The 27068-nt window shown below is 29.9% G+C and overlaps 2 protein-coding genes and 2 non-coding genes across 5 annotated transcripts; 3 read left to right on the top strand and 1 right to left on the bottom strand.

Moving 5' to 3' along the window:
- Nucleotides 1-6840: 6840 nt before the first annotated feature.
- Nucleotides 6841-11481, bottom strand: LOC132253961 (uncharacterized). 2 transcript variants are annotated; one of them, XM_059737629.1, is made up of 7 exons: nt 11052-11481; nt 9998-10550; nt 9636-9905; nt 8605-9525; nt 8385-8515; nt 8226-8301; nt 6841-8134 (listed from the first exon to the last, which is right to left on the bottom strand). In XM_059737629.1, exons 2-7 carry the CDS (start codon nt 10545-10547, stop codon nt 6915-6917), a joined length of 3168 nt encoding a protein of 1055 aa, XP_059593612.1. In that variant the 5' UTR covers nt 10548-10550; nt 11052-11481; the 3' UTR covers nt 6841-6914. The 2 variants fall into 2 exon arrangements, with proteins under 2 accessions (XP_059593612.1, XP_059593611.1); XM_059737628.1 differs by lacking the exon at nt 11052-11481 and having other exon boundaries at nt 9998-10815.
- A 9044-nt stretch (nt 11482-20525) lies between these two features.
- On the top strand, nt 20526-21561 carry LOC100267088 (amino acid transporter AVT1I). The gene is made up of 2 exons (XM_010653536.3): nt 20526-20709; nt 20809-21561. Exons 1-2 carry the CDS (start codon nt 20604-20606, stop codon nt 21474-21476), a joined length of 774 nt encoding a protein of 257 aa, XP_010651838.1. The 5' UTR covers nt 20526-20603; the 3' UTR covers nt 21477-21561.
- A 1414-nt stretch (nt 21562-22975) lies between these two features.
- On the top strand, nt 22976-23095 carry LOC132254000 (U5 spliceosomal RNA). The gene has a single exon (XR_009465951.1). It is a non-coding gene; the product is annotated as a U5 spliceosomal RNA (small nuclear RNA).
- Nucleotides 23096-26496: 3401 nt separating this feature from the next.
- Nucleotides 26497-26614, top strand: LOC132253999 (U5 spliceosomal RNA). Its single transcript, XR_009465950.1, has one exon. It is a non-coding gene; the product is annotated as a U5 spliceosomal RNA (small nuclear RNA).
- The last annotated feature ends 454 nt before the right edge of the window (nt 26615-27068 follow it).

Here is a 27068-nt window from a genome sequence, read left to right on the forward strand (position 1 = left end):
TAGGCATTTATCCGGCCAATTGTATCCATGTGAGAAATAATTTTTTCAACTTTACTCTCCATAGCAGCCCTACACATGAGATCCTTTAAAGTCTTATCTTTGAACTTTGTGTTGAAGTTACTCGCTAAATGACGTATGCAAAATCTATGACAACCATCTGGCTGAGTCCATCCCGAATATGTTTCATTGACAGTAGCTATAATGCCAGGATGACGATCAGAAATCAGACACAACCCTTTCCTTTGTGTTACTCCAATTCTGATACATACCAAAAACCAACTCCAACTATCTGTATTCTCTCATTCTGTAATGACAAATGCAAGTGGAAACAATTGGTTATTACCATCACATCCCATAGCAATCAGCAAAGTCCTTTTATATTTTCCATACAAATGTGTCCCATCAATACTAAGAACCGGTCGACAGTGTGCAAACCCTTTAATAGATGGAGCGAATTCCCAAAAAACACGCTGAAAAATTTCTTCATTCGAATTGTTTCTAAGAACCATTTTGGAATACATAATGCATCTAGGATTTGACTGCTCCAAGGCAAGGAAGAAACGAGGCAACTCTGCATAAGACTTGCACCAATCACCAAATAATCGAGTCATTGCTTTCCTTTTTGCCTTCATTGCTTTTTGATAAGAAATTTGGTAACCAAATTGTTCCGCAACAACAGCTTGAATTGCAACAACTGTAATGGTCATTTCTGCATTCACCAATGTTTTAATATACTTAGATACAAAGCTAGAATCCAACTGTGAATGGTCTTGATTAATACATGGATTGACACATGTATGAGGACCTTTGAACTTTGTGATTCTAAACATACCCGTATCTTTCACTGTCATTGCCCTTAGTCGCAATTGGCACTTTGGTGCTTTTTTACATTGAAGAACTAACACATTTGCATTTGATCTATAAACAGTAAACTCTTGGTGCACCTTTATGGAAAATATCTTCATAGCATGTTGCAAATCTGATTTTGAGGAAAATATTTGGCCAATTGATAATTTCCCATCAATATTTCCTAAAGTTGGCTTTTTCCATGGAGTCCAATCACTTACAACACAATTAATTGCCTCATCCATATTTAAAAATTGTGGTGTAGGTGGCATATGGTATGAAACGGGTACAAATGTTTCATCTAGGTTGTCATTAGAGATATTAAATTGGGTACCATGTGGGGAGGCAACTAGTGATGTGTTTTCAACCTCAAACTCAACCTCAGGATTATTAGACCTATCACCAACTTCAAGGTTCACAAATCTTGTGCTTTCACATTCCACAACTTGTTGGACCATTACCAAATCAATATTTTCTGTTTGACAACAATTTTCATCATCATTAGGTAAATGAATCTCATCTGTGTCGATTGCATCATCTCTATCATCTTTCTCATCTCTCTCATTTTCGTTATCAACATCAGTTTCACCTGTTGATAATCGTGTCAAATGACCCATTTCATTACTCAAATGGTAATGGTTGGGAGTTTGCTCTATGAATAATTGAACTGAAGACATTCCATACTTCGATGGCACCAGTAGCATACGTGCAACTGTCCGATCATTTCTCACCACTAATGGTTGAAATTTGTTCATTTCAGTTGGATGGCGACATTTCAAGACTAATTGATAGTCTTTGTCAACACCAATGATATCATATATCATCTTCAACAACTCCACAAAGGTCGTATGAATGGGCACATCTATAGGCTCAATCTCTACATTATTTCCAATATATCTCAAATCCGTTTTTGTCCTCAAAATTGTTCCATTCCAATAACATAGCACTTCTACTATGGAATCAGTCATAATTGCCTTCACATAAATAATAACAAAAGGTTATTACATAAAAAAAATAATATTTATTCAAGTAAAAAATAATACTTTATGGTCAATGATTCATAAAATACAATAATAAACCTAATAAATATTGGAATGTAACAAAGCTTCATGTCTAAATACCAAGTTCAACTCAAATGAAAGCAATGTATAAGCAAATAAGTGTATAAGTAAAGAGTAGGATGATATTATGAATTAATATTATTTTTGTGGTCCAATAAAATGTTTTACATGTGTTTGGGTTACAAACACGTTTAGTTTATTTTTCTAATTTCATAATTAGGATGAGATTAACTTTTAATATTTTTTTGATAAAATGAAATTAATATTTTTATATTAAAAATTAAATTTTAAAATAAATATATGTTAATTATGTTAATTGTTTTACAACTCAAAATTATCTGTTAAATATATTTTTAAAAATAAATATATGTAAAATATGTTATTTTAAATAAAAAAAAATGAGATTTTCTAAAGAACCTTGTAAAAAAAATAATTTTCAATATCTCATAAATAAAAACCATATCCTAAGGTTATTATATTGTTTTATATATGGAACATAAAATTAAAAACTTTGATCTTCTATTTGGTGTTATTTTAAAAATTAGATCCTGAAAATCATATTTGATAACCTTCCTTGCTATTATGCTTGCACTGCAGAATGTAGATAACATGTAGATTGTGATTCTAAATTCTAATATAATAATAAAAATGCTTTCTTGGCAATTTTTTTTTTATATTCCCTGGCATTACACCCTACTTGAACATCTAGACGTGTCTAAGGGCCACACCATTTGTAATACTATCTACTATGCACTCACGAAAATGAAGTACAACCCAATTGACAAAGGATCACATAAACAATATGGTCCCTACCCATATTCAATTTCTCCAACCCATAATCAAAGTTTTTCCAGATGGGTTCACTTTTGACCTCTCTTTCATTCTCCTCCACTCCCATCACATCCACAATCTAGTAGTCTAAGTGGAGTCATCAAACATGAGGTATATGGTCTATTTTATAATAGGTTTTTCTAGAGTTGGACCATTCATTTTATACTTTTACTATTTTATTTTAATAATATTTTTATTAAAAGTATGGGTAATTTTGATATCTTTAAAAAATATAATTAAATAAAAATTAAAATTTTGGATATAACCAAATACAAAAGTCTTTTTAAAGAGAAAGTGTCTGTACTTTAAGAATCTGGCTTTTTTTTTTTTAAAAAAAAAGTGTTTACTCATATTTGAGAAGTTTTCTTGATATCAAGGCAAAAAAATTCTAGATGAGTATTTTATATTTAAGAGCTGTTGAGACAAAATTATTCAAGATCTCTTGATTAGAAAAAAATTATTTATTCATTTTTTACTTTGAAATTGTTTATATCCAAAATCATTTTTTTCCTAGCAAACATGTTATATATATATATATATATATATATTCATGCAAGATACATCCAGTTTATGATAGAAACATTAAATTTAGATAACCAAAAAATATATTTAAATAACCATAAAATATATAAAAATATTTCTACAGTTAACAGAACACGTTTCCCAAACCTCAATTCGTTACTTTTAAAAAGCTAGTATTTTATATTATAACCTCAAATAGATGAGCAATTCATAATAATACTTCCATAATAGTAGAACTTCTATCAAATACTTCACTTCAGTTTGGGAAAAATAAAATATTTTGAATGTTGAGGCCTTTCCTCCTTCAAAGACAAGGAATGAGTGTAAGTGAATGCATGGGTAGACGGACACAAAAATAAAACATCCTAAATTCAATCATATTAATGGCAATGTGTTGTCTCACATTCAGAACAAGTAGAAGTTGGAGACATCTTTAAGAACAAATTCAATCCAACATGTCATCGGTTCAGCCAAGGTCACAACCACTTTACAAAACTAAATATCGCCAAATTTATGAGACATGGCTTGGAGACTCACATTATCTATTGAGTCGGTCAAAATTCTTAGCAAACACATTCCCTATTCCACTCAAATTCTAAAAAAAGAAAAAATAAAATAAAAATCATTCCATTCAAATATGTTTATCATTATTTACAACTTTCATTTTTTTAAAATATGTTATCTATGGCTATTAATATTATTAATTAATGCCCCATAATAAATTCAAAAAATTCTTTTCGATTAATCCTAATTTTTTTCCCCTTAACTACAAAATCTTATAAGTTAATTTCGTATATATGATAATATACTCATAAATCCTTTTATTATTTAAATATTATAGAATATTATATTTTTGTTATTTCCAAATTTAAATTAAAAATGCATTCTAATCTCTATGTGTAATGCATTTTCTACCCAAAGTCTAAACCAATTTGAACCTCTCCTAATCCATTTCAAGCAACCGTTTCATACTACCAATTTACATAATTAACCCTATTTTTTTCTTTCATATTTGAAAAATGATGGAGATGGATTTAGTATATAAATAATATTATCATAAATCCTATTACTATTCAAATATTATATAAAATTAATTTGATTGAGAGTCATGATTCATGCACACACAAATATTAATCCTGGGATACCTAAAAAAATATTTAAAATATAATACAAATTTTAAATTATTGAAATAGAAATTGGATAATTTTTTTGTGGCTAGCTGCTTATTGAAACAAAAGGTTATTGCAAACATGGACTTAAATACAAAAAAAAAACAAACCCAGAACCTCCATTTTTTTTAAGCAACAACCATCTTTTTCATGTTCATTTCCTTTTCTTGATCTGTTTTTCAGAACATTAAAAACTCATTTTAATTAAGCCCAACAACTGCAATGGGAGGCCTCGGTTTTTTGTGACAATAATTTACTCTCCTTGTAGCCAATTCTCACCAACCAAACAGAGCAACAAGTGTAACACAATCAACACAGCCCATCTCACCTGTTTTTTCGTAGACTGAGTAGCTTCTCAATGCCGACACCGCAAGCCTAATCCTCCCCAACGACTGCCCCAAAATCTAATACTAACAACCATTAATTCACCATAACCACACTCCCTAACCAATCATTCACAACAATGGAAAAAAAATTTTCTAAAAACCGAGATTTTGAGATGGGAAAAAAAATGGGAAAGTGCCAAAAACTTTACATAAGCCAAAAAGAAGATTAGGACTCACCTTAAACTTTATGTTTTGTAGCTCCAACGTCTTTTTTAGTGGCCCACTGGTGGGGCTAGGGTTTAGAACAAAAAAATCACATAGAAGAGAGAACGGCAGCACGGAAGAAAACAACAACATGTGGATGGAAATGGTAAAGTAAAAACAGTATAAAAAATTGATTTCTGGGTTGATGTGGATTCAAGGGGCCATTTTGAACAATAGTTTGGAAATAAGCCCACTTTCAACATTAAGTTCCAGCACAGGCCCATTTTGGCCCAAAAGTCCTACTAATTCCCATGTATTAGGAAACATCGCCTTCCTTTTATTACGTCTCAATTTTCTGGGAACGTGCTGCCTGTAACTGATGTTGGCGATCATCATTTTTCTGTCGTCACCGGACAGAGAGTATCACTCTCTCGAGTGCAAGACTTAGTTTACTCCATGTAAAGGAATCGAAACATGTCACGAGCTTCTGTTCTTTGTGAGTTGCGCGAGTAGGTTGGTTTGCGCGAGTGAGGGAAATTGATAAATGAATGAAAGCAGGTGGGGGAGTAGTTGGCGACCTTTTTTCTTCGACAATTTTGCCCCTCAGTTAATTATAGGCGGGGAAAGGAATGTCCGCAACAATAATAGTGTTGTAGGCTTGTAGCTTATAATTTATTTCTTGGGCATTTCTTTATTTTATTTATTTTTAATAAAAAAAGACGAATTCCTTGTAGGTAATTTTTCATAAAATGCGAAATTTTTTATGATTTAGCAAAGGTTGAGGTTGTCCATGGGGATTTAGGTCATTAAGAAATTTTAAATTGTTTTCTTATTTGTGCTTAGAATTGGTTTTACAACATTTTAGAAAAAGTTTGCAGTTTAAAATATATATATATATATATTTTAAAAAGTGTTTTACAAAATTTTAAAAATATGAAAAATCAATTTTAGTGTTAAAAAATCACTTAAAAAAAGTTTTTTTTTTATTTTTTTTATGAAAACTCAAATGAATAGACTTGTATCCAGGGAGGAAAATATCGAATATCGTCGAAATATTGAATATCAGAGCATCTCGACACGTTATATGGAAAAGATATATCGGTTCCACGATATTTGATCAATTTATCGTGAATTTCACCTATTTCTCAGGATTTATTACCATTTTATCATTTTATCTTCAATATATTGCAATAATTTGGGCGGTCAAATGAGGGTCAATGCGGTCAACACAAGCCTGTGCGGTTAAACTTTTAAGTTTGCCTTCTCATATATAACGTGCACCAAATATACATAAAGTATTAAATAAATTTTAATTTGGTGAAAATATGATTTTTAGAAAAAGACTTGAAGTCATCACTTATTTTTGTTTTACTTTTAAAGAGAAAAACAAATAAAAAAGAAAAACCCTAAATGTGACATGAAAAACAGGCATGTGAAAAATCGAGTCTGAGTCTGGGGTCAGGTTACCTATTGGGAAGGTACGGTAAAGACCGTAACACCCCTCTAAGCCCCTAAAAATGGGTCTACTAAATAAGATGAAGCAAACATGACAATGGAATAGGCAAGGATTGAAATATCGGTAAACACGGATATATCGGTACTTGGATTTTACGGATATATCGGAAATATCGGAGAAATATCGGTGGATATTTTTCATCAAATATCGGTGAAACAAAAATTATCCAAAATTGATGGAAATGCTTAAAAAAAGCCAAAGAATGATAAAATAAGCAAGAATATGCATGTTAAAGTTATTTTATAAGTGTAATTGACATAAATATGGTCAAAGAAAAAAATATCGGTAAATAGTTTACGATACTTGGATTTGAAGAATAAAAAATATGAAATTTGGAATTGTACACTTAGAAAGTTAGAATTGAGTTAAGAAATATTTGATTTCATTAAATGAAAACAATTTACACATAAACATAATACATATGACATTGCAATGGTCCTTAATACCAAAATGAAGATCGATGTGGTTCCATCATATTGTTATTGTTAGATGAAGGGAGCCCATCTTGTTGAAGACAATATTCATACCAGGACATGGAGTTTCGATAGTATTGATTGTATGTACGAACATGCCATGCATAAATTTCTTGAGTCCTACCAACAACTTGTCCATGGATAGGAAATCCAGGGTTTTCCCATGTGCTCGTTTGAAATCCTTGTTGTTGCAGCTGATGTGGAAGGTAGTATGGCATTTGTGTGGAAGAAGGATAGTTATACCTTTCATACTCTTCATCAGTGGAACTTGAAAGATTTTGAGGAGGCTGACCATAACTCATTGCATAAGGGGCATAAATGTTGGCTTCGTTTGATGAATCACTGAATTGAGTCTCTACACTCATCGACTCAAAACTGGCCGACAATGAGTCCTCGTTGTATGGCATCATCCTTCGTTGTCTTCCTCTATATGGCTTTCCAATGGCTCCAACACCTGGACCGGCTCTTCTAGAGCCGTGGTCTTCATCTTGAGTACAATGTGTGAAATCATCTTCACAAGTAAATGCCAATGGTTGTCCACTTTGTTGTTGTTGTCTAACATCCCCTTCATCATTTCCAGGGTCGCTACCATCATTGGTCCCCTCTCCTCTTGAACCATCATAACCGGAAGCAGAAGTACCAGTAGCACTAGGTCTACTACTATGTTCAACACTCGTGGAGTCAAAAGAAGGTCGAGAAGTGACTGCCGGCTGAGAAATTCCTTGTTGAAATGAATCTCTCGTGTCTTGGCTGAAACTATCAGTATGAACTTCTTCGGATAACACTCGATCAACATCAACACCTGCTTCTCGGACATGTGCGGCAATTCGTGGGTCGGGATTTCCATCTTCATCATCTAGATGAAGAGGTCTAACCCATTGAAACAATTGGTTATCTTCTTCTTCACCAACCTCAGTTGCAATGTCAAGTAAATCGAGGTAATCTTTCTCTGCAACTTTGTCTTGTTCTGCTTCCATGTCACGTATCTTTAGTTTCATGTTATAATAACAGAAAACTAATTGTTGGAGCATCGGGTAAGCAAGCCGATTTCTTTGTTTTGTATGAATTAAGGCAAACGTGCTCCAATTTCTCTCACAAGCTGAAGATGATGCAGTTTGCGATAAAACCTTGATGGCCAACCTTCTTAATGTAGGAGCGTGATGTCCATACATGAACCACCATTCAGCTACAACCAAATAAATGATATCAATACTTATATTGGAAAGTTACAATAATATGCTAATGAAATGAATTATTATTTCACAAATAATACTCACCGGGAACCATTTCTGACCTCGAAGCAATCGCTGCTCGATCACCGAATCCTCTTTTTGCATCTCGGAATAGTATAATCTACATATTAAATAATTGAAAGTGAAAAAGTTGAGTAAATGAAATTCAATTATTTAATTTATATTATAACTCTAATAATTTACCTCATTTCCAAATTGACTAAGACCTTCTGATGTAGGATCTAATTTCGCAAAGACTTCATGAACAGCTTGAAGTAGATCAGGATCAGTACCAACTCCACGTTTATATTGAAATCTTGGATTAAGAAAGAATGCTACAATAGTAAAGTAGAAATGTAAAATTAGAATTTTATGAAAGAAACATATTAAATACCAATAAATTTCAAAGATGAATAATACTTACCTGCTGCATGAAGAGGATGTTTAAGAGTTCTATCCCAACGATCTGCAATTATTTCTAACACCCATTCTTTAGCATTAAGTCGAATGAGGTTCTCTTTCATAACTCGAATCAATTCGTACACAAATGGCATTGTAGGAACAACTTCTGAATCGACAATGCGAAGAACTGTGTATAGCGCCTCATATATTGACACTAACTTTCCCACTCTTTCCCAGTACGCATGGTCAAACATAAGTGATTCAACCTCTTTGCCGATTAATGTGCGACTTAAGTTGTGTTGTGCCCATTCATCACTGATAAACACTTTCTTCAAGTTTGCTTTCTTTTTCAAAAGACTGTCAAGGGCTATATAATTGGTTGCAAATCTTGTTGCTCCAGGACGAACTATGTCTCCACCACACACCTTCCGCATCTGTGCAAGCAACCAACTATGGTTATAAATGAAGTTGGTTATCTTTCGAGCCTTTGTAATCAGATCTGCAACACTCGTCCTTTTACCGATGTCTTCGAACATTAAGTCGATGCAATGTGCTGCACACGGAGTCCAATAAAGATTGTATTTCTTCATTAACAACTTCCCCGCCTTCACGAATGCCGACCCATTATCTGTAACTATTTGGACCACATTTTGTTTGCCAACTTCCTTGATCACATCCTTCAACAAACCATATATGTATTTGTTGTCCTTTATATTATTTGATGCATCAACGGATTTGAGGAAGATTGTGCTACCTTTTGAATATACCATGAAATTAATTATGCTTAATTTCGTGGGCCCAGTCCATCCGTCAGACATAATCGTGCATCCATAAGTCTTCCACTTTTCTCTTTGAATATTGACATAAGCTTCCATGTCTTTGTACTCCATATCCAAATACTTGTGTTTGATTTCATAAGGAGACGGCGGTTCTATACCCATACCTACCATCCATATATAATTAAAACATATAAGAACATTTGTGTCAATCATACTATATAAATAGTAATGATATTGTTCAAATAAATACAACTTTTAAAATTATAGTAATTACCTGCTTGTTGTGCACCAACAATCATGTTCTTGAAGTGGTGAGAGTCTGCTTTACTTGGCGGAACACTCTCATATATGAAGAACTTACTGATCAAACGTCCCATGGTTTCCTTGATGGCACCACCTTTGAAAAGATTTTTTACAGTTTTCTGTCTTGCTGCTGAAGATTTGTACAATGAGGGTGCATCAGGCAGTGATGCATCTGAATATCGAACACTTTGCGATTTTCGCATTTGCCTTGTTGTTGGATTGGTTGGATGTGAAGACTCGCCTATTATAATTATTAAAATTAAACATATATGTTAATTTAATATTATTGATAAAGTTGATAAGAAACAGTAATAATTCAAATTAATATTATACCTGTTTTTCTTTTGCCTTTTATAAAATGTTCTTGTTGTTGTCGATTCCATTCAGCAGCTTTTGATGCTCGAACTGCCTCTCTATAAGCATGTCGCTCATCAGGGTGCATGTCAGCCGGATACATATACACATCATCATCTCCATCATCATCATCATCACCACCACCACCACCACCACCATCATCACCACCACCATCACCACCAAGGTTCTCCTCATCGTCCTCATCAATTAAATGCCTATGTCTTCTTCCCATTGTGTCTCGCAGTTCTGCTCGAATCTCTTCTATATCAACAGCTTTCTTCGCTTTTGCCTTATTTCTTTGCTCTATAAGTCGTCTTATTTCTTGTTTCACTTCTGGAGGCACGTTAGGACACTTTTTTGTATTTGAATTAGGGTCTGTATGTGATAGGTGAAATTTAAAACGAGTAATCCCACCACTCTTTATTGCCAACCCACAGTAATTGCATATTGTTCCATTTTTGTTCCCTTCCATAGGTGTACAATATTTCCAACAAGGATCTCGACCCATGGTACCGCTTTCACTAGCCATTTTCTAAAATTGAATTATGAAACTAATATCAAATTTAAAATTATTAAAGATAAAACATGTAAGAAATTTAATATGCATGAAATTGATAAGAACTAATAAAAATTGAAATTAAAATTGAATTATGCATATATGAAATAGATAAACATTACAATAAAATTTTGATAAGAATTAAAATAAATTAAATTTGCATATTCATGAAATTGATAAGAATCACTACTAATAAAAATTAAAATTAAAAATGAATTATGCATATATGAAATAGATAAACATTACAATAAAATTTTGATAAGAATTAAATTAAATTAAAATAAATTAAATTTGCATATTCATGAAATTGATAAGAATCATTACTAATAAAAATTAAAATTGAATTATGCATATATGAAATAGATAAACATTACAATTACATTTCCATATGAATTAGAAAATATCAATTAAACTATATATAACAAATAAAATTTAATTATGCATAATAAAATAAATTTTATAAAAGGTAAGACATACCTTAATTAGCCTTTGACTTGGAGTTAATCCCCTTCACCACCAAATTTTCAAAATAAAAAATTTTTGCTAGATCATATAAGAATTTTGATGTATGAAATGAAATGGAATGTGGGTATTTATAGGAATTTTTTTGGTCAAACTAGCCGTTGGATGGTCAAACTAGCCGTTATAAATTAATTTTAACCGTTGGATCAAAATTTGGTTCAAATTTCACCATTAGATCTTCATATAACCGTTGGAAACACTCCATAGCCCTTGGATAAAGTCAAGATTGATTTTCCACCATTGGATCACAAATCTGACCGTTGGAGGCCTTTACATACACGGGTGAAATCTGGGCCATCAGATCCTCAAAAATTCAAAATTGGCCGTCAGATCAAAAGCAGGGAATCTTCAAAAAAATCGCCGATTTTTTCAAAAAATCGCCGATTTATCGCGATTTTATCGGCAAAAAATCGCCGATTTTTTGAAAAAATCGGCGATTTATCGCCGATTTTACCGATTAATCGCCGATTTTTTGCTGTCCTCTGCCGTCTTCGCCGCGCGTGGCTCCACTCGCCGATGTTTCGCCGATTTTTCGGTCCTCCACCGATATTTCGCCGATATATCGGCGATTTTGCCGATTTTTGGCCGATTTTTCCGTCAATCGATAATCGGTGCCGATTATCGTTTCGATGCCGCCCGATAACCGATATTTCTCCGAAATATCGGCGACATTTTCCGATTTTTCAATCCATGGGAATAGGAAATCAATGGATATCTTATTTTAAAAAATGATTATAAGGTGAAGCAAACATGACAATACCTTATTTTAAAAAATCATATTTTCTTTAGCAAAGCCTGTGCGGTCATCATGTAATTTTAAAAAAATGTTTTAAAGAACAAATTAATTATAATTAAATAAATTTTTTTCATCTATTTGAATACCAAAAATATAAAAATTATCGTGATAATTTTCTTCATAGTTTTTTTAATATTATTAATATATTAATTAAGTATTAAAAATTATACATATATCATCATTTATTTTATATCATTTAATACAATTAAATTAAATGAATTATAATTTTAATATTAAATATATTTTAAAATTAGACATATTATAATCAAATATCACAAATATTATTATGAATAATATTTTATATAATTTAATAATAAATATATACCTATGAAATTTATATTTTTTTTATTAGCACATACAATATTATTATCAAATATGATAAATCATATTATACATATATCAAATTATTTAATAAAACAATTTAAAAATATCATTATACTTCTAATTACATTTTTATGAAGTTTTTCTTATACTTTTATAAATTTTGATCAATTTTAGGTTTATCGATATTTTTTTTCTAAAATATCCGTCAATATATCTCCGATATATCCGTAAAATCGAAGTATCGATATATCTGTGATTACCGATATTTTCATTCTTGCTTATTTCCTCATAGCAGCTGTCTTTGGGCTCAAATCCAATCATGATAGGGTTCTTATTGTACAACTCCGGGACCATGCTGTTAAAAAAAAAAATCCCAGAACAGAAGTTCCGCGCACCGCCTTCATTTCCATTTTTCTAATAGAAATAGATATTATTTTGAAACACGTAGCGTGTAATAATCCTTTCAAAAGGCAAATATTTGAGATTCTGATTTTGACTAATAGTTGTATCTCTCATCAAGAAAGTGTTTGCGGTTGATAAGTCAAATATATTTGTGGCTGAAAAAGGGAGAATATTTTAATGATGTGTTAGTTTTCGATTTGATTTTGAATTTAAACTTTTTAGAGAATGTTATTCTGGATCCCGTATTTTGCCCGATGCGTTTTCACTCGATGGCGAAATTCGTTTTTTTTTATTAATTTGGTGAAAATATGATTTTTAGAAAAAGACTTGTAGTCGTCACTTATTTTTGTTTTATTTTTAAAGAGAAAAACAAATAAGAAAGAAAAACCCTAAATGTGACATCTGAAGGAAAAACAGGTCTATGAAAAATTGAGTCTGGGTCTGGGGTTAGGTTACCTATTGGGAAGGTACGGTAAAGACCATAACACCCCTCTAAGCCCCTAAAAATGGGTTTACTAAATAAGGTAAAACAAACATGACAATGGACTAGGAAATCAATGGATACCTGTGAAATTATCACATAATAAAGTGAATCATGCATCAGAATAAGCAATGTTAGCTCAAGTATAAAATTATCACATGCATATCACATAGCAAGACTAAAATCAAGCAACATTCATTAAGTATAACAATCGACAATTAGAAGAGAAAACTCATGTAAGGCCTCTACCAAAGCCCAATTTACCTTACATGAATTGGTCTCATAAATTTCATTATTTCGAAATTATGAAAAATTCATTCTTGCTTATGTAAAATAAAAAGAAACAAAAGGTTATTCAAAGACCAGAGCGAAATTAAAATTATTCGAGAGAAAACTAGAGTTTAGAAATTTATTTGGAAATTGAAGTCTTGAAAATTATTTGAACATTGGGATTTTGAAAATTAAATTTAAGAATTGGAATTTTGGAAATTAAATTTGAAAGAAATTGGAATTTTGAAAATTATTTAACAATTGGAATTTTGAAAATTAAGAATTAGAATGTTGGAAATTAAAATTTGAAAGAAATTAGAATTTTGAAAATTATTTAAAGATGAACATTTTAAAAATAAATAAATGAATAAATAAATATAATAATGATAATAACGAAAATAATAATGATTAAATAAATAAGCGTGAAAATTTGAATTTTTGAAATTGGAAATTAAATTTGGAAATCGGAATTTTGAAGAATTATTTAAAGATTGAATTTCAAAAATAAAAGAATAAATAAATAAATAAAATAATAATAATAACAACGAAAATAATAATGATTAAATAAATAAATGTGAAAATTGGAATTTTAGAAATTGAAAATTAAATTTGGAAATCGGAATTTTGAAGAATGATTTAAAGATGGAATTTTAAAAATAAATGAACGAATAAATAAATAAATAAATAAAATGACAATAATAACGAAAATAATAATGATTAAATAAATAAATGTGAAAATTGGAATTTTGGAAATTGGAAATTGAATTTAGAAATCGGAATTTTGAATAATTATATAAAGATGAAATTTAAAAAATAAAATAAAATAAAATAATAATAATAACGAAAATAATAAATAAATAAATGTGAAAATTGGAATTTTAGAAATTGGAAATCGGAACTTTGAAGAATTACTTAAAAGATGGAATTTTAAAAATAAATAAATAAAGTAACAATAATAATAATAATAATAATAATAACAATAACGAAATGATTAAATAAATAAATGTGGAAATTGGAATTCCGGAAATTGGAAATTAAATTTGGAAATCGGAATTTTGAAGGATTACTTAACGATGGAAATTTGAATTTTAAAAATAAATAAATGAAATAATAATAATAACGAAAATAATAATGATTAAATAAATAAATATGGAAATTAGAATTCCGAAAATTGGAAATTAAATTCGGAAATCAGAGTTTTGAAAATTTATTTGAAGGTGGCGTTTTGAAAATTAAATTTGGAATTGTGGAATTTTGGAAAATTAAATTTAAAATTACAATTTTAGAAAATTATTTCAAGAATTAAATTTGGAAAATTGAATTTAAAAAAAAAAACGAAGTTTAGGAAAATTGAATTTTTGAGAACCTTACCTCACTTTTAGAACCTTTAGGTTGCGGTCCAATGGATGGCAAGCTGACGGAGAGGGATGATGGCTATATGTGGACGATGGCAGCATGGGAATGGAGAAAATGGGTATGAGGAGAACATGAGCTGGCCATGCACGCATGATTCCTGTGCATGCGGGTATGAAATGGGTGTGGTGGAAATGAAGGCTAGCCATGTGTACACGATTGTGAGGAGGTGGGCAATGGGTATGAAAATGTCGAGAGAGAGGAGGGTGGTATATGGAAGTGAGAGAAACGGGCTTGGGTGGATAGGGAAGAATGAGATGCGGGTTTTAAAATGGTATGAAGAAAATGAAGATGAGTATGGTTATTAAATGGGATGGGTATAAAAGATATGGGTAGATGAGGGTGGTGAGTATGATGGGGCATGGTGATAGATGAAGAAAATGGGTATGAGAAGGTTGAAGGATGGCCATGCACGCGAGACTTCTTGTGCACGAGAAGATAAAAGCTAAATGAATAGGGGAATAAAGGTGGAGGAGTGGGCCAAAATGAATCTCAAATGGGTTTCAAAGAGAGAACAAAACATGACTACCAGTGTCGCATATAAAATCTCAAAACAGAGCTTAGAAAACCAGTTAGAAATCAAGCATGAAGTGGGTGCAAGTAAGCTCAGATTCCAGAAAAAAAAAAAAAAAAAAAATCCCCAATATACACACTCAGACATCAAAATGAAAATCTCCTCATGCATAGAAACCATTATAAAATGGCATAAAAAAAAAATATAAAGGAATCCAGTTTATATAATCCATACCTGTGTTATTTCCCTTTCATGTTTTTTTTTTTTTTTTTATCCTCTTAACCCGTTTTCCCCTTAAGCTTCTTCACTCATTTTTTTTGGTGTTATTTTTTTTTTTTTTTTTTCAGAGCTCAAACTCTCACTTTTCACTCTCAGTTGGTTTTTTTTTCTTGCTAAAAAATATCCCCTCTCAAAGCAGCCTACCACTCCCGAGCTCACCTTTTCTTTGTAACTTCCCAAGCAACCTGAAAACTCCTTAAAAAAAAAAAATGCATCTCTTCCTCAAAATTGCATCCCTTCCCTAGCTCCCTCATTCCACTCATCTCTACCTTAATTGCTCCCATTCCATCCATCATCTCTTGCTCAAAGATGTCTCTCTCTCAACCATCACCATGGCAAGTTGGTGGTGGTTGCCACACGTCCACGCAACTTGCCTCCTCCAGAAAGAGGTCCCCTCACTTCAAAAATGAAAAAAATTTCAACTCCCCTCGAGTCGTGTCCACAAAGGGGTCTACAGTTATAAAGTATAACTTTATTTAAAAAATAAATTATGGTTTAAAATTCAATATTATGTGAGGAATTGACCGTTCACAAGGATTTTTGTTAAGAGTACCTTCAAAAGATGATTTTTACTTATTATTATTATTTTTTTAAATCATTTCTTCAAGAGATGATTTCCAATTTGTTTAATTTTTTTATTTTTTTATTTGTGGAAATCATCTTTTTAAGAGACTATTTCCAACTTCATAAAGAAAACAAATATTCTTTTCTTCCTATCTAGCAAAAACTACTGTAAATTTGAAATTATTTTTTCTATTATGATAATTTAAGAATTATTTTTTAAAATTACCATACTCTTATAAAAAAATCCTATAAACTCCTATGTATTTGTTGAATTCAAAACATTTATTGGAAATTGTACACTTAGATAGGGAACCTTATTCAACCGCAAATTGTACATTTAGATAGAGGATTTATTTTTATTTCTTTTGCATATATGTACCTTTTAGAGGGTCATTGGCACGCTTGTGCGCACTGCATGTAATGATCATGGTTGATAGTTTTCAAAATTGACCCTAAATTATTGTACCATATTGCGTGCGATGAAGATGTATTGAATAAAACATTATTGAGTTTTGGGTCAAAATGGCCCATTTTTGAAACTTAACGTTCAAAACGGGCTCATTTTCAAACTATTGTTCAAAATGGCCTCTTTGATGCCACGTAGGCGCCACGTCATTACAAAATATATTTTTTTCGTCATTATAGTGAAAGCCACAGTTGGGAAACGCGACTTTATTTTTGTACTAAAACCGCAGTTGGGAAACGCGGTTTCATTTTTGTACTAAAGCCGTAGTTGGCAAATGCGGCTTCATTTTTGCACTAAAGCCGCAGTTGGCAAACGCGGCTTCATTTTTGCACTAAAACCGCAGTTGGCAAACGCGACTTCATTTTTGTACTAAAGCCGTAATTACCAAACGCGACTTCATTTTTTAACTAAAGCCGCGGTTGGCAACTGCGGCTTTAGTTAATTTTTATTTAAATTTAAAATTTAATTAAAAAATTATTAAATTACAATTTATGAATGAAATTTAAAAATATACTTAAATAATAAATTATTTATATTCAAATTTAAAATTCTAGTATTACTTCAACAAACATAAATTGATAAATAGAAGATATTATAAATGAATGTTTTATTTATTAATAAATTAATAATCTTAAAATAATAAATTTATATAACATATAAATAATATATAAAATTGTATAATTTATTAATTTAAGATATTTAATTTGTTTATTTTTAAGATATTAATTTATTTATATTATGATAAATTTATCTTTATCGAAATAATAGTATAGTAGTTGATAACTGATATTTCAATTATAATATTTTTTTTTTTAACTTTCCAATTTAATTAAAAACTATTAAATCACAATTTATGATTGAAATTTAAAAAATATACTTAAATAATAAATTATTTATATTTAAACTTAAAAATCTAATATTACTTCAACAAACATAAATTAATAAATAGAAGATATTATAAATGAATGTTTTATTTATTAATAAATTAATAATCATAAAATAATAAATTTATATAACATATAAATAATATATAAAATTGTATAATTTATTAATTTAAGATATTTAATTTTTTAATTTTTAAGATATTAATTTATTTGTATTATGACAAATTTATCTTTAACAAAATAATAACATACTCTTAAGCCGTAGTTGTCATATATAGATTTTTTTACAAAATTAGTTAATGAAATTAATTACAAAAAGTCTACTACAAAATGTAATTTTTAATAGTTTAATTAAAGTCACAAAAAATATCCACTAAACATTAATATAGTGGAAAATAAAAAACATATATAATCTCACATGCCTCCACAAGAAGAGAACCTATGTGTAACTGGTACTCTCTTCCTTTTTGGACGCCCCTCTCTAACTGTAGCAGGTACTACATGTGACACATGAAGAACATCTGTCTATGATGGGGCTAGAGCTGGAAATAGAGGTGGTGGTGGAGGTAGCAATCTAGGTTGACGTAGGCCCCGCCTACCCCTCGGAATGACTGGCGGTAAATCTAGCTGAGTAGATGTGTCAATCTGCACTAATGATGGGTCTGAAGAGGTAGGAGGTTGTAATGGAGGTAGGTCTAAAGAGGTAGGGGGTTGTACTGATGGTGGGTCTGAAGAGGTAAGGGGTTGCACTGATGGTACGTCTAAAGAGATGAGTGACTGTACTAATCGTGAGGATAAAAAGGTAGGGGGTTGTAATGATGCTGATACTGACGATGTGATGGGCTGACAACTACTATATCTACATTTCCCTCGAGATGTCGACTGACCTCGAACAAGTGGTGGTCGAGCAACTGTCGATTGAGCTGGTGACCTATCTCCTCCATGCTCTACATGTGGGAGACGATAATCCTCCCGAATAATGCACATAACATCAGTGGTCATACGAATAATATCAACAATACCAGTGCGGCAAGCATCAGTATCAGAGTCCTCTAATGCATGACCTCCTCGAGATATGATAGATGACATAGTCTCAATCTGTCACATAAAATGATATATAATTATTTGTTGGAATAAATATTATACAGAATATGTACATAATATTAAAGTGATACGAACCAATAAGTGGGCAGATAAAGCAGTAGCCTGGTACCGCATAGGTCCAAAATCACTCATAGGTGTAATAAAACGACGTGTAATACGACGATACCATGTCATGTACAGAGCATGGTAGTCCATATGAGGCCCTATAGGCTCCGCAGTGACAATGTGGTCCTCCCTAGCCTCCCATAATGCCACGTAGTGCTCATGATACAACCTCCAATCAAACTGAGGTCGACCACGTCGATCTATGAAGTGAAGGTCAGAATCTATAGGGGGTATCGATCTCCCATAATTATTTATATGTTATATACATTTATTATTTTAAGATTATTAATTTATTAATAAATAAAACATTCATTTGTAATATATTCTATTTATTAATTTATGTTTGTTGAAGTAATACTAGATTTTTAAGTTTAAATATAAATAATTTATTATTTAAGTATATTTTTTAAATTTCAATCATAAATTGTGATTTAATAGTTTTTAATTAAATTGGAAAGTAAAAAAAAAAAATTATAATTAAAATCTCAGTTATCAACTACTATACTATTATTTCGATAAAGATAAATTTATCATAATATAAATAAATTAATATCTTAAAAATTAACAAATTAAATATCTTAAATTAATAAATTATACAATTTTATCTATTATTTATATGTTATATAAGTTTATTATTTTAAGATTATTAATTTATTAATAAATCAAATATTCATTTATAATATCTTCTATTTATCAATTTATGTTTGTTGAAATAATATTAGATTTTTAAGTTTAAATATAAATAATTTATTATTTAAGTATATTTTTTAAATTTCAATCATAAATTGTAATTTAATAGTTTTTAATTAAATTTGAAAGTAAAAAAAAAATTATAATTGAAATCTTAGTTATCAACTACTATACTATTATTTCGATAAAGATAAATTTATCATAATACAAATAAATTAATATCTTAAAAATTAACAAATTAAATATCTTAAATTAATAAATTATACAATTTTATATATTATTTATATGTTATATAAATTTATTATTTTAAGATTATTAATTTATTAATAAATAAAACATTCATTTATAATATTTTCTATTTATCAATTTATGTTTGTTGAAGTAATACTAGAATTTTAAATTTAAATATAAATAATTTATTATTTAAGTATATTTTTAAATTTCATTCATAAATTGTAATTTAATAATTTTTTAATTAAATTTTAAATTTAAATAAAAATTAACTAAAGTCGCAGTTGCCAACCGCGACTTTAGTTAAAAAATGAAGCTGCGTTTGGCAACTGCGACTTTAGTACAAAAATGAAGTCGTGTTTGGCAACTGTGACTTTAGTGCAAAAATGAAGCCGCATTTGCCAACTGCGGCTTTAGTACAAAAATGAAGCCGCGTTTCCCAATTGTGGCTTTAGTACAAAAATGAAGCTGCGTTTCCCAACTGCGGCTTTCATTATAATGACGAAAAAAAATAAAATTTAATGACATGGCGCCTATGTGGCACCAAAGAGGCTATTTTGAACAATAGTTTGAAAATGAGCCCATTTTGAACGTTAAGTTTGAAAAATGGCCATTTTGACCCAAAACTCAACATTATTATTCTCCTTTCCTTTGTAAGTCAAACACCTTAGCAGAACCTTTCAATTCGCAGGGTTATATATAAAATATTCTCTTCCTTTTTAAGTCAAACACCTTGCAGAATCTTTCAATTCGCAGGGTTATATATAAAGGAAAAATAATTGTACTGGCCTGAATATTGAGGAGAACCTTGCTTGCACCACCCACTTTCCTTGATCGTTGCCTATGTAGGGTAAGCCTCTCACCTTTCCTCGATCTTTCCTATATATATAGGGTAAACCTCTCACCTCTCTTCAAGCTTCATAGTAGTCTTCTTCCGACTCTGTCTCTTCCTCTCTCTCTCTCTCTCTCTCTCTCTTTTGAGACATGGAGGCTGAACAGCGTGATGGGTTCACTCTCACCTTGCCCCCCTTGCATGTGGGCTCTACCTCTTTCTTCAAGACCTGTTTCAATGGACTCAATGCTTTATCAGGTTTATCTTTTTCTGATGCCACTCTCTTATCTCTGAAATATGATCTGTTTGTGACTAAGGAACTGAACACCAAATTCTTTAACTATGCTTTATGATCAGGAGTTGGGATCCTTTCCATCCCATATGCCCTTTCATCGGGAGGGTGGTTGAGCTTGGTTCTTCTACTTGTTATCGCCACTGCAACTTTCTACACAGGCTTGCTACTCAGAAGATGTATGGATGCCCATCCAAATATCCGAACTTACCCTGATGTTGGCGAGCGAGCATTTGGGAAGAAGGAAAGATTACTCGTATCTGTTTTCATGTATACCGAGCTCTACTTGGTTGCAACAGGCTTTCTAATCCTCGAAGGGGATAATCTACATAATCTGTTTCCGAACATGGGGCTTGAGATTTGGGGATTAGTGATTGATGGGAGACGAAGCTTCATAATCATTGTGGGCCTTGTTATTTTGCCTTCTGTCTTGGTGAACAACCTCAATATTCTTTCTTGTATATCAGCCATCGGTGTTTTAGCTTGTATCATCATTCTTGGCTCAATTCTATGGACCGGGGCCTTTGATGGAGTTGGATTTGATGAGAAGGGAACAAGTCTAAATTGGCAGGGAATCCCCACTGCTATTAGCTTATATGCCTTCTGTTATTGTGCCCATCCGGTCTTCCCCACCTTGTACACTTCTATGAGGAAGAAGCATCAATTTTCTAATGTAAGTTTGAAATCTTCAATTATTTTTTACATGTCCAATTGTTCAGTGATGCGACGCTAGTCTTTTCGCTTATAAATATCTGTGGACGATAAAGCATTTGTAGCTTGGCAGTTTCCTTCAAAGCATGACACAATTTTGTTTCTAACTCATCAAATGTTATTATACTATTGATTGAAACACCTTTCTTAGGAGGACCATTATAACATTACCCCAAATCCACAATCAATAATTTCACTCCTAGTATAACACAACACTGTGGTATAACCGTCCATTATCAAACATATTCAAAACATTAACAAAGAAGTATCATCATCAATAAACTTTATGATAATAATTGATATATAATATGTATTTTGTAAATCTATTTTACTAATATTATGGTGCATTATCTATTACTATATCTTTATTTTCTTTTTAAAATGGATATTTAAATGTATATAATGTAACATTTTAAATGTAAATTTACATATTATATAAGATAAATTCATAATTTCGGATAATATTCTACTTATAATTATTATATTTTAATATTTTTTAAATAATATTATATGAAAAAAATAATTTAATACTAACAACCGTTATTAAATTTATTTATTTTATTTTATTATATATTTTAACCTTTTACAACTATATATTTCTTTTCTTTTTTTAAAATGGATATTTAAATGTATATAATATAACATTTTAAATGTAAATTGACAAATTATATACATTTAATATTTAAATATATATTATATACCTTTAATACTCACGGTTAGTATAATCCCATTTTTCATGTTAAGGCCAGGCCCATTCTACTTCTCTTTTTTCAAATGTTCTTCCCATTTACCCATTGGTAAAAATGGGCTTTGGTAGATAATTCTTCAAAAATCACTTTCAAAAAATGTTACTAACTAAAAGCATTTTGATCAAGTTCACTACAAAAATGGTTTTAATTCATCAGGGATGCTTTCACGATTTAATCTCCATGGAAATTAATGGGTGCCAATAAAACCTTTACTTCTTTTCTTGAAATTCCTAAACAAAAGGTTTATAAACCATTGGTCAGATTCTACAAATTAGTTTTTTACAAAAAGTTTCATGCTTTTAAAAATTCATGTATGAAGCTATTTTTGAAAGAAGCTTTCATGGCGGACTCGGAAACCTTTCAACATTCAATCAAGCTGATTTTACATGTTAAACAAGGTGTCTTTCTTTTGGAAAAGCAAGTCAATGTTGAATTGGGTGTAAGCAGTAAGCCCCATCAGAGCCGGATTGGCTTTGGAATTGAATGTAAATTCAAAGGCAAAAGAAACCAAAACACCATCCCAATTATATACTTGAACGTGACGCTTATCAAAGTGGGTGAGGAATCCTGATTTGGTCCTGAGCTTCAATGCCATCCCTATCTCAATTATTTGAAAGCAAACATAAAATGGGCTTGGTCATGTAGGCCCAATAGAATTACTTCTGGCCTGTGTGTCTTAAGAAAAAGGAGAGTCCCACATCGAATGTTAGTAGAATTCACACCACTATGATATTTCTATATAATATCTTGTAATCATTCGTCTTTAGCACGCAGTCACGTGGTGAGCACAAAGCGAACTATTCTTTCGCCTTTTACTAAAGAATACCGTGTGCTCTCCACACTAAGTGGCATACGCTAATTTTTTAAGAGCCCTCTTCTAATCTTGAGGGCTCTACAATGCAATTATAAAATTTTTATTTTGGCCCCCTTTTTAGCAGAAATTATATGAATATTTACTACATTAATATTGTATCATTAGTCCTTTATTTTTCATTAAATCACCATGATTTAATGTATCATTAGTCCTTAATTTTTCATTAAATCACCATGCCATTAGCAAATTTTGAGAATTAAAATAGACTCCACCGTATTAAGGATAACAGTTATTATTTTTAATACAAGTACATGACACAATTAATAAAATATAGGATAAACTTTATAATTTTTATCTTTAATACATGTATATGATACAATTTATAAAATATAGGGTAAACTTGATAATTTGAGTGTGTTTTTAGTGATTTTGGAAGTGTTTATACCATTTTCAATGATTGAAAAATAAATATTTTAAAGTATTAAAAAGGTTAAAAATACTTTTCAAAATCACTGTCAAACACATATTCGATAACGTTTGGTAGTGATTTTAGGAAGTGTTTCTAATTTTTTTAATACTTATAAGCTAAAATTTTTTAAGTCTTAAAATATCTAAAAACATTTTCTAAAATCATTGTCAAACACGTTATAAACAGTGATTCTAGAAAGTGTTTCTAATATTTTTAATACTTGAAAGATAAAAATTTTTAAGTGTTAAAAATATTAGAAACACGTCATAAAATTACTATCAAACACACTTTTTTAGTATCTTAATATTTAAGTCTTTAATTCATTCATATTATAGGCTTGTTTTATTATTATAATTAAGCATAAATTATTTGATAATTAATTAAAATTAAAAGATATAAAAAAAGCAATAATATCTTCAATGAAAAAAATATCTATGTTAGTATTTCGTGAATTACAAACACAATATCAATTTTTAATTTTACAAAAAAAAAAAAATATCTTTTGTGAAAAATGTCTATGTTAGTATTGCGTGAATGAGTGACACAATATCAATCACACTGAGCTAATATTAAATAAATTATAACTTAAATAACATAATATAGAACAATCATACATTTTAATTTTAAATCGGTAGATGTTTTGGTTTTATAAAAAATTAACTAAGTGTATATTTTAATATAAAATAGTAAATATTTCATTAAATCTCAAAATTACCAAATTTACGTCACTTTTCTTTAATCATTTCACAAAACAGAAATAAAAGTTGTTAAAAAAAATAATAAATACATGGTGGGAAAGTGTATCAAATTATTGATTAGTATTACAAAAAATATTGTATATAAAGATTACACGAGGTGTATAGAGATGTAAGAAATAACGATTGACTCAATGATTGACCAAATCACTCAAAATCTCATGTACTTTTTATGTGAATTGTTTTATTCTTATGTTCTTGAATTAATATTGTTTGTATTAAAGTTTCCGTTAAAATAAGAAATTGGTATTAAAAACTATGGATGACGATTTCTAGAAGAGTTAAAAGAGAATAAAGTTTAGACAAAATGAATTTTAGTTGAAGGTAAATTGGTATTAAAGGTAAGGATAAAAATTTCTAAAAATGTCAAAGAGAATACAAAATATAAAAGTATTAAAAATATATTTATAAATATTATAGATCAGTGAAATGTAGATACAAGAAGTGAAAAAATATAGAATGATTTAGGAAATTAATAGTATAATGATTTTTTCTCATTCGTAAATATAAGTATCGCTAGTTGAATCATGTCAAAACTTCGTGTACTCTCATTTAAATTATTAGATCTCCATGTTAAAACTTTCGTGGAAATAGTGTAAATATTAAAAAAAAAAAATTCGCTAATGAAAAGTTGAAGAAGATATGCCATGATAAAAAGTACAATGGGCGTGTATTTGGATGATAGTTTTATGGGAAAGAACAAAGAGGTAAAAAAACTATGAAATATTTTATTTTATTTTATTTTTAACTTTTATTTGAATCAAGAATGGTTCAACCGTGATATAGGATAAGAAAATATTATAAATATAGAAAGTAAGTAAAGGAAAAAAAATATATTTAAATATATATAAAAAGAAAAAAAAAAAAGAAAAATATTAAATTTCCAAAGAATTTTATTTTTAAAAAAGAAATCATTTTTCTTGTTGAAGTCAGACTTATTCTACTCTTTTTTCAAGTGTTCTTCCCATTTATCAATTGGTAAAAATGTGTTTTGCTTATGTGCGCCGATGGCCCATCCAAGCCCAGCCCATCCATATGGACCCACTGGGTAACACATTTTTTAACGTCTATTTCTACATGGACCCATTCCATTAGAAATTTTGCTTGGGTCACTGATGGCCGAATGCTTTCAAGAATTGAGGCTTGATACCAGTTCTGGACAGTCACGGATTCTATTTGGAAATGTTTTTGAAAATAATTTTAGAAAACGTTTCTCTAATGTTTCTAAAACAAAAGAAGATTTGTAAATTGGAAATATTTTTAACTTGGTTTTTTTTTTTCAAATGTTTATTAGAAATAACTTTTATTTATAGTGTTTTATTTTTTATTTTTTTATCATTTTTTTATATAATTATTTTTAAAACAACTTCTTAAAAAAAATAAAAATGATTAAAAAAGTTTTAAAAAATACTCTCATACAACATTATATTTTCATAACAATTTTCAAAAACCTGTTTTACAAACAATTGATAATAAAAAATGTTTTCAGATTTTTTTTCTCGAAAATTAATACTAGTTTTAAAAACATTTCCTAAACATAACCTAATTTATTGATATTAGCTGAATATTGATTTATTGAAACATATTTTATTTTAAAAATAACAGAATTAAGATTTTAAACTCTTTTAACAATATTGGAAGTGAATTATTTTATAATTGGAAAATAAACCAATACTCAAAATCGGGATCAGTAATCTTAATTATTTTTAGGTTTGGCGTCATGTTCGCATCAAGCCCGATTATTCACGTCATTAATTAAGTTTTGAAAGAAGCTTTCATGGCTGACTCAGAAACCCTTCAACATTCAATTGAGCTGATTTTAGACGTTAAACAAGGTGTGTTTCCTTGGAAAAGCAAATCAACATTGAATTGGGTATAGGCCCCATGAAAGCCAGATTGCTACAATTTCCACAAATTCAATGTATTGGCTTTGGAATTTAATGTAAATTTAAAGCCAAAAGAACCCACAAACACCGTCCCAATGATATATTTGAATGTGACACTTGATAAAGTAGGTGAGGAATCCTGATTTGGAGAGTGCCTTTGATAGATGACTGGCCCTTAGCTTCAATCTCATATCGATCTCAATTATTTGAAAGCAAACATAAAATGGGCTTGGTCATGTAGGCCCAATAGCATTTCTTCTGGCCTGTGGCTCTTAAGAGAAAGGAGAATCCCACATCGAACATTAGTAGAATTCACTCCATTATCATATTCCTATATAACATGTTCTAACCCAATCTTTCTAACCACGCAGCCACGTGGTGGGCACAAAGCGAACTATTCTTTCGCCTTTTACTAAAGAATACCGTGTGCTCTCCACATTTAGTGGCATACGCTAATTTTTGAAGAGTCCTCTTCTACTAGAGGGCTCTACAGTGCGAACATAAATTTTTTCGTCCTTAATTTTTCTTTAAATTACCCAATAAGTCTTATTCTCTAAAATCTAAAATAATAATGGAATTAAAATATATGCTTATTATATGAATTAAGCATGAATATTTTGGCATTTAATTAAAATTTTAAAAGATAAAAAAATTTATTATTAGAATTAAACAAGTATTAAAAAACAATAATGATGAATTAAGCATAAATATTTTGGTATCTAATTAAATTTTTTTTTAAAAAAAAACTTATTGTTAGAATTAAACAAATATAAAAAAAACGATAATATCTTCTTGAAAAAAATATCTATGTTATTTCGTGAATTACTAACACATATCAATCACAATGAACTAATATTAAATTTATGAAAAAAATAAATAACATATTATACATTTTAATTTTAAATTGGTAAATATTTGGATTTACAAAAAAATTAAATAAC

This window comes from Vitis vinifera, chromosome 6, assembly GCF_030704535.1.
Source record: "Vitis vinifera cultivar Pinot Noir 40024 chromosome 6, ASM3070453v1".
Taxonomy (NCBI): domain Eukaryota; kingdom Viridiplantae; phylum Streptophyta; class Magnoliopsida; order Vitales; family Vitaceae; genus Vitis; species Vitis vinifera.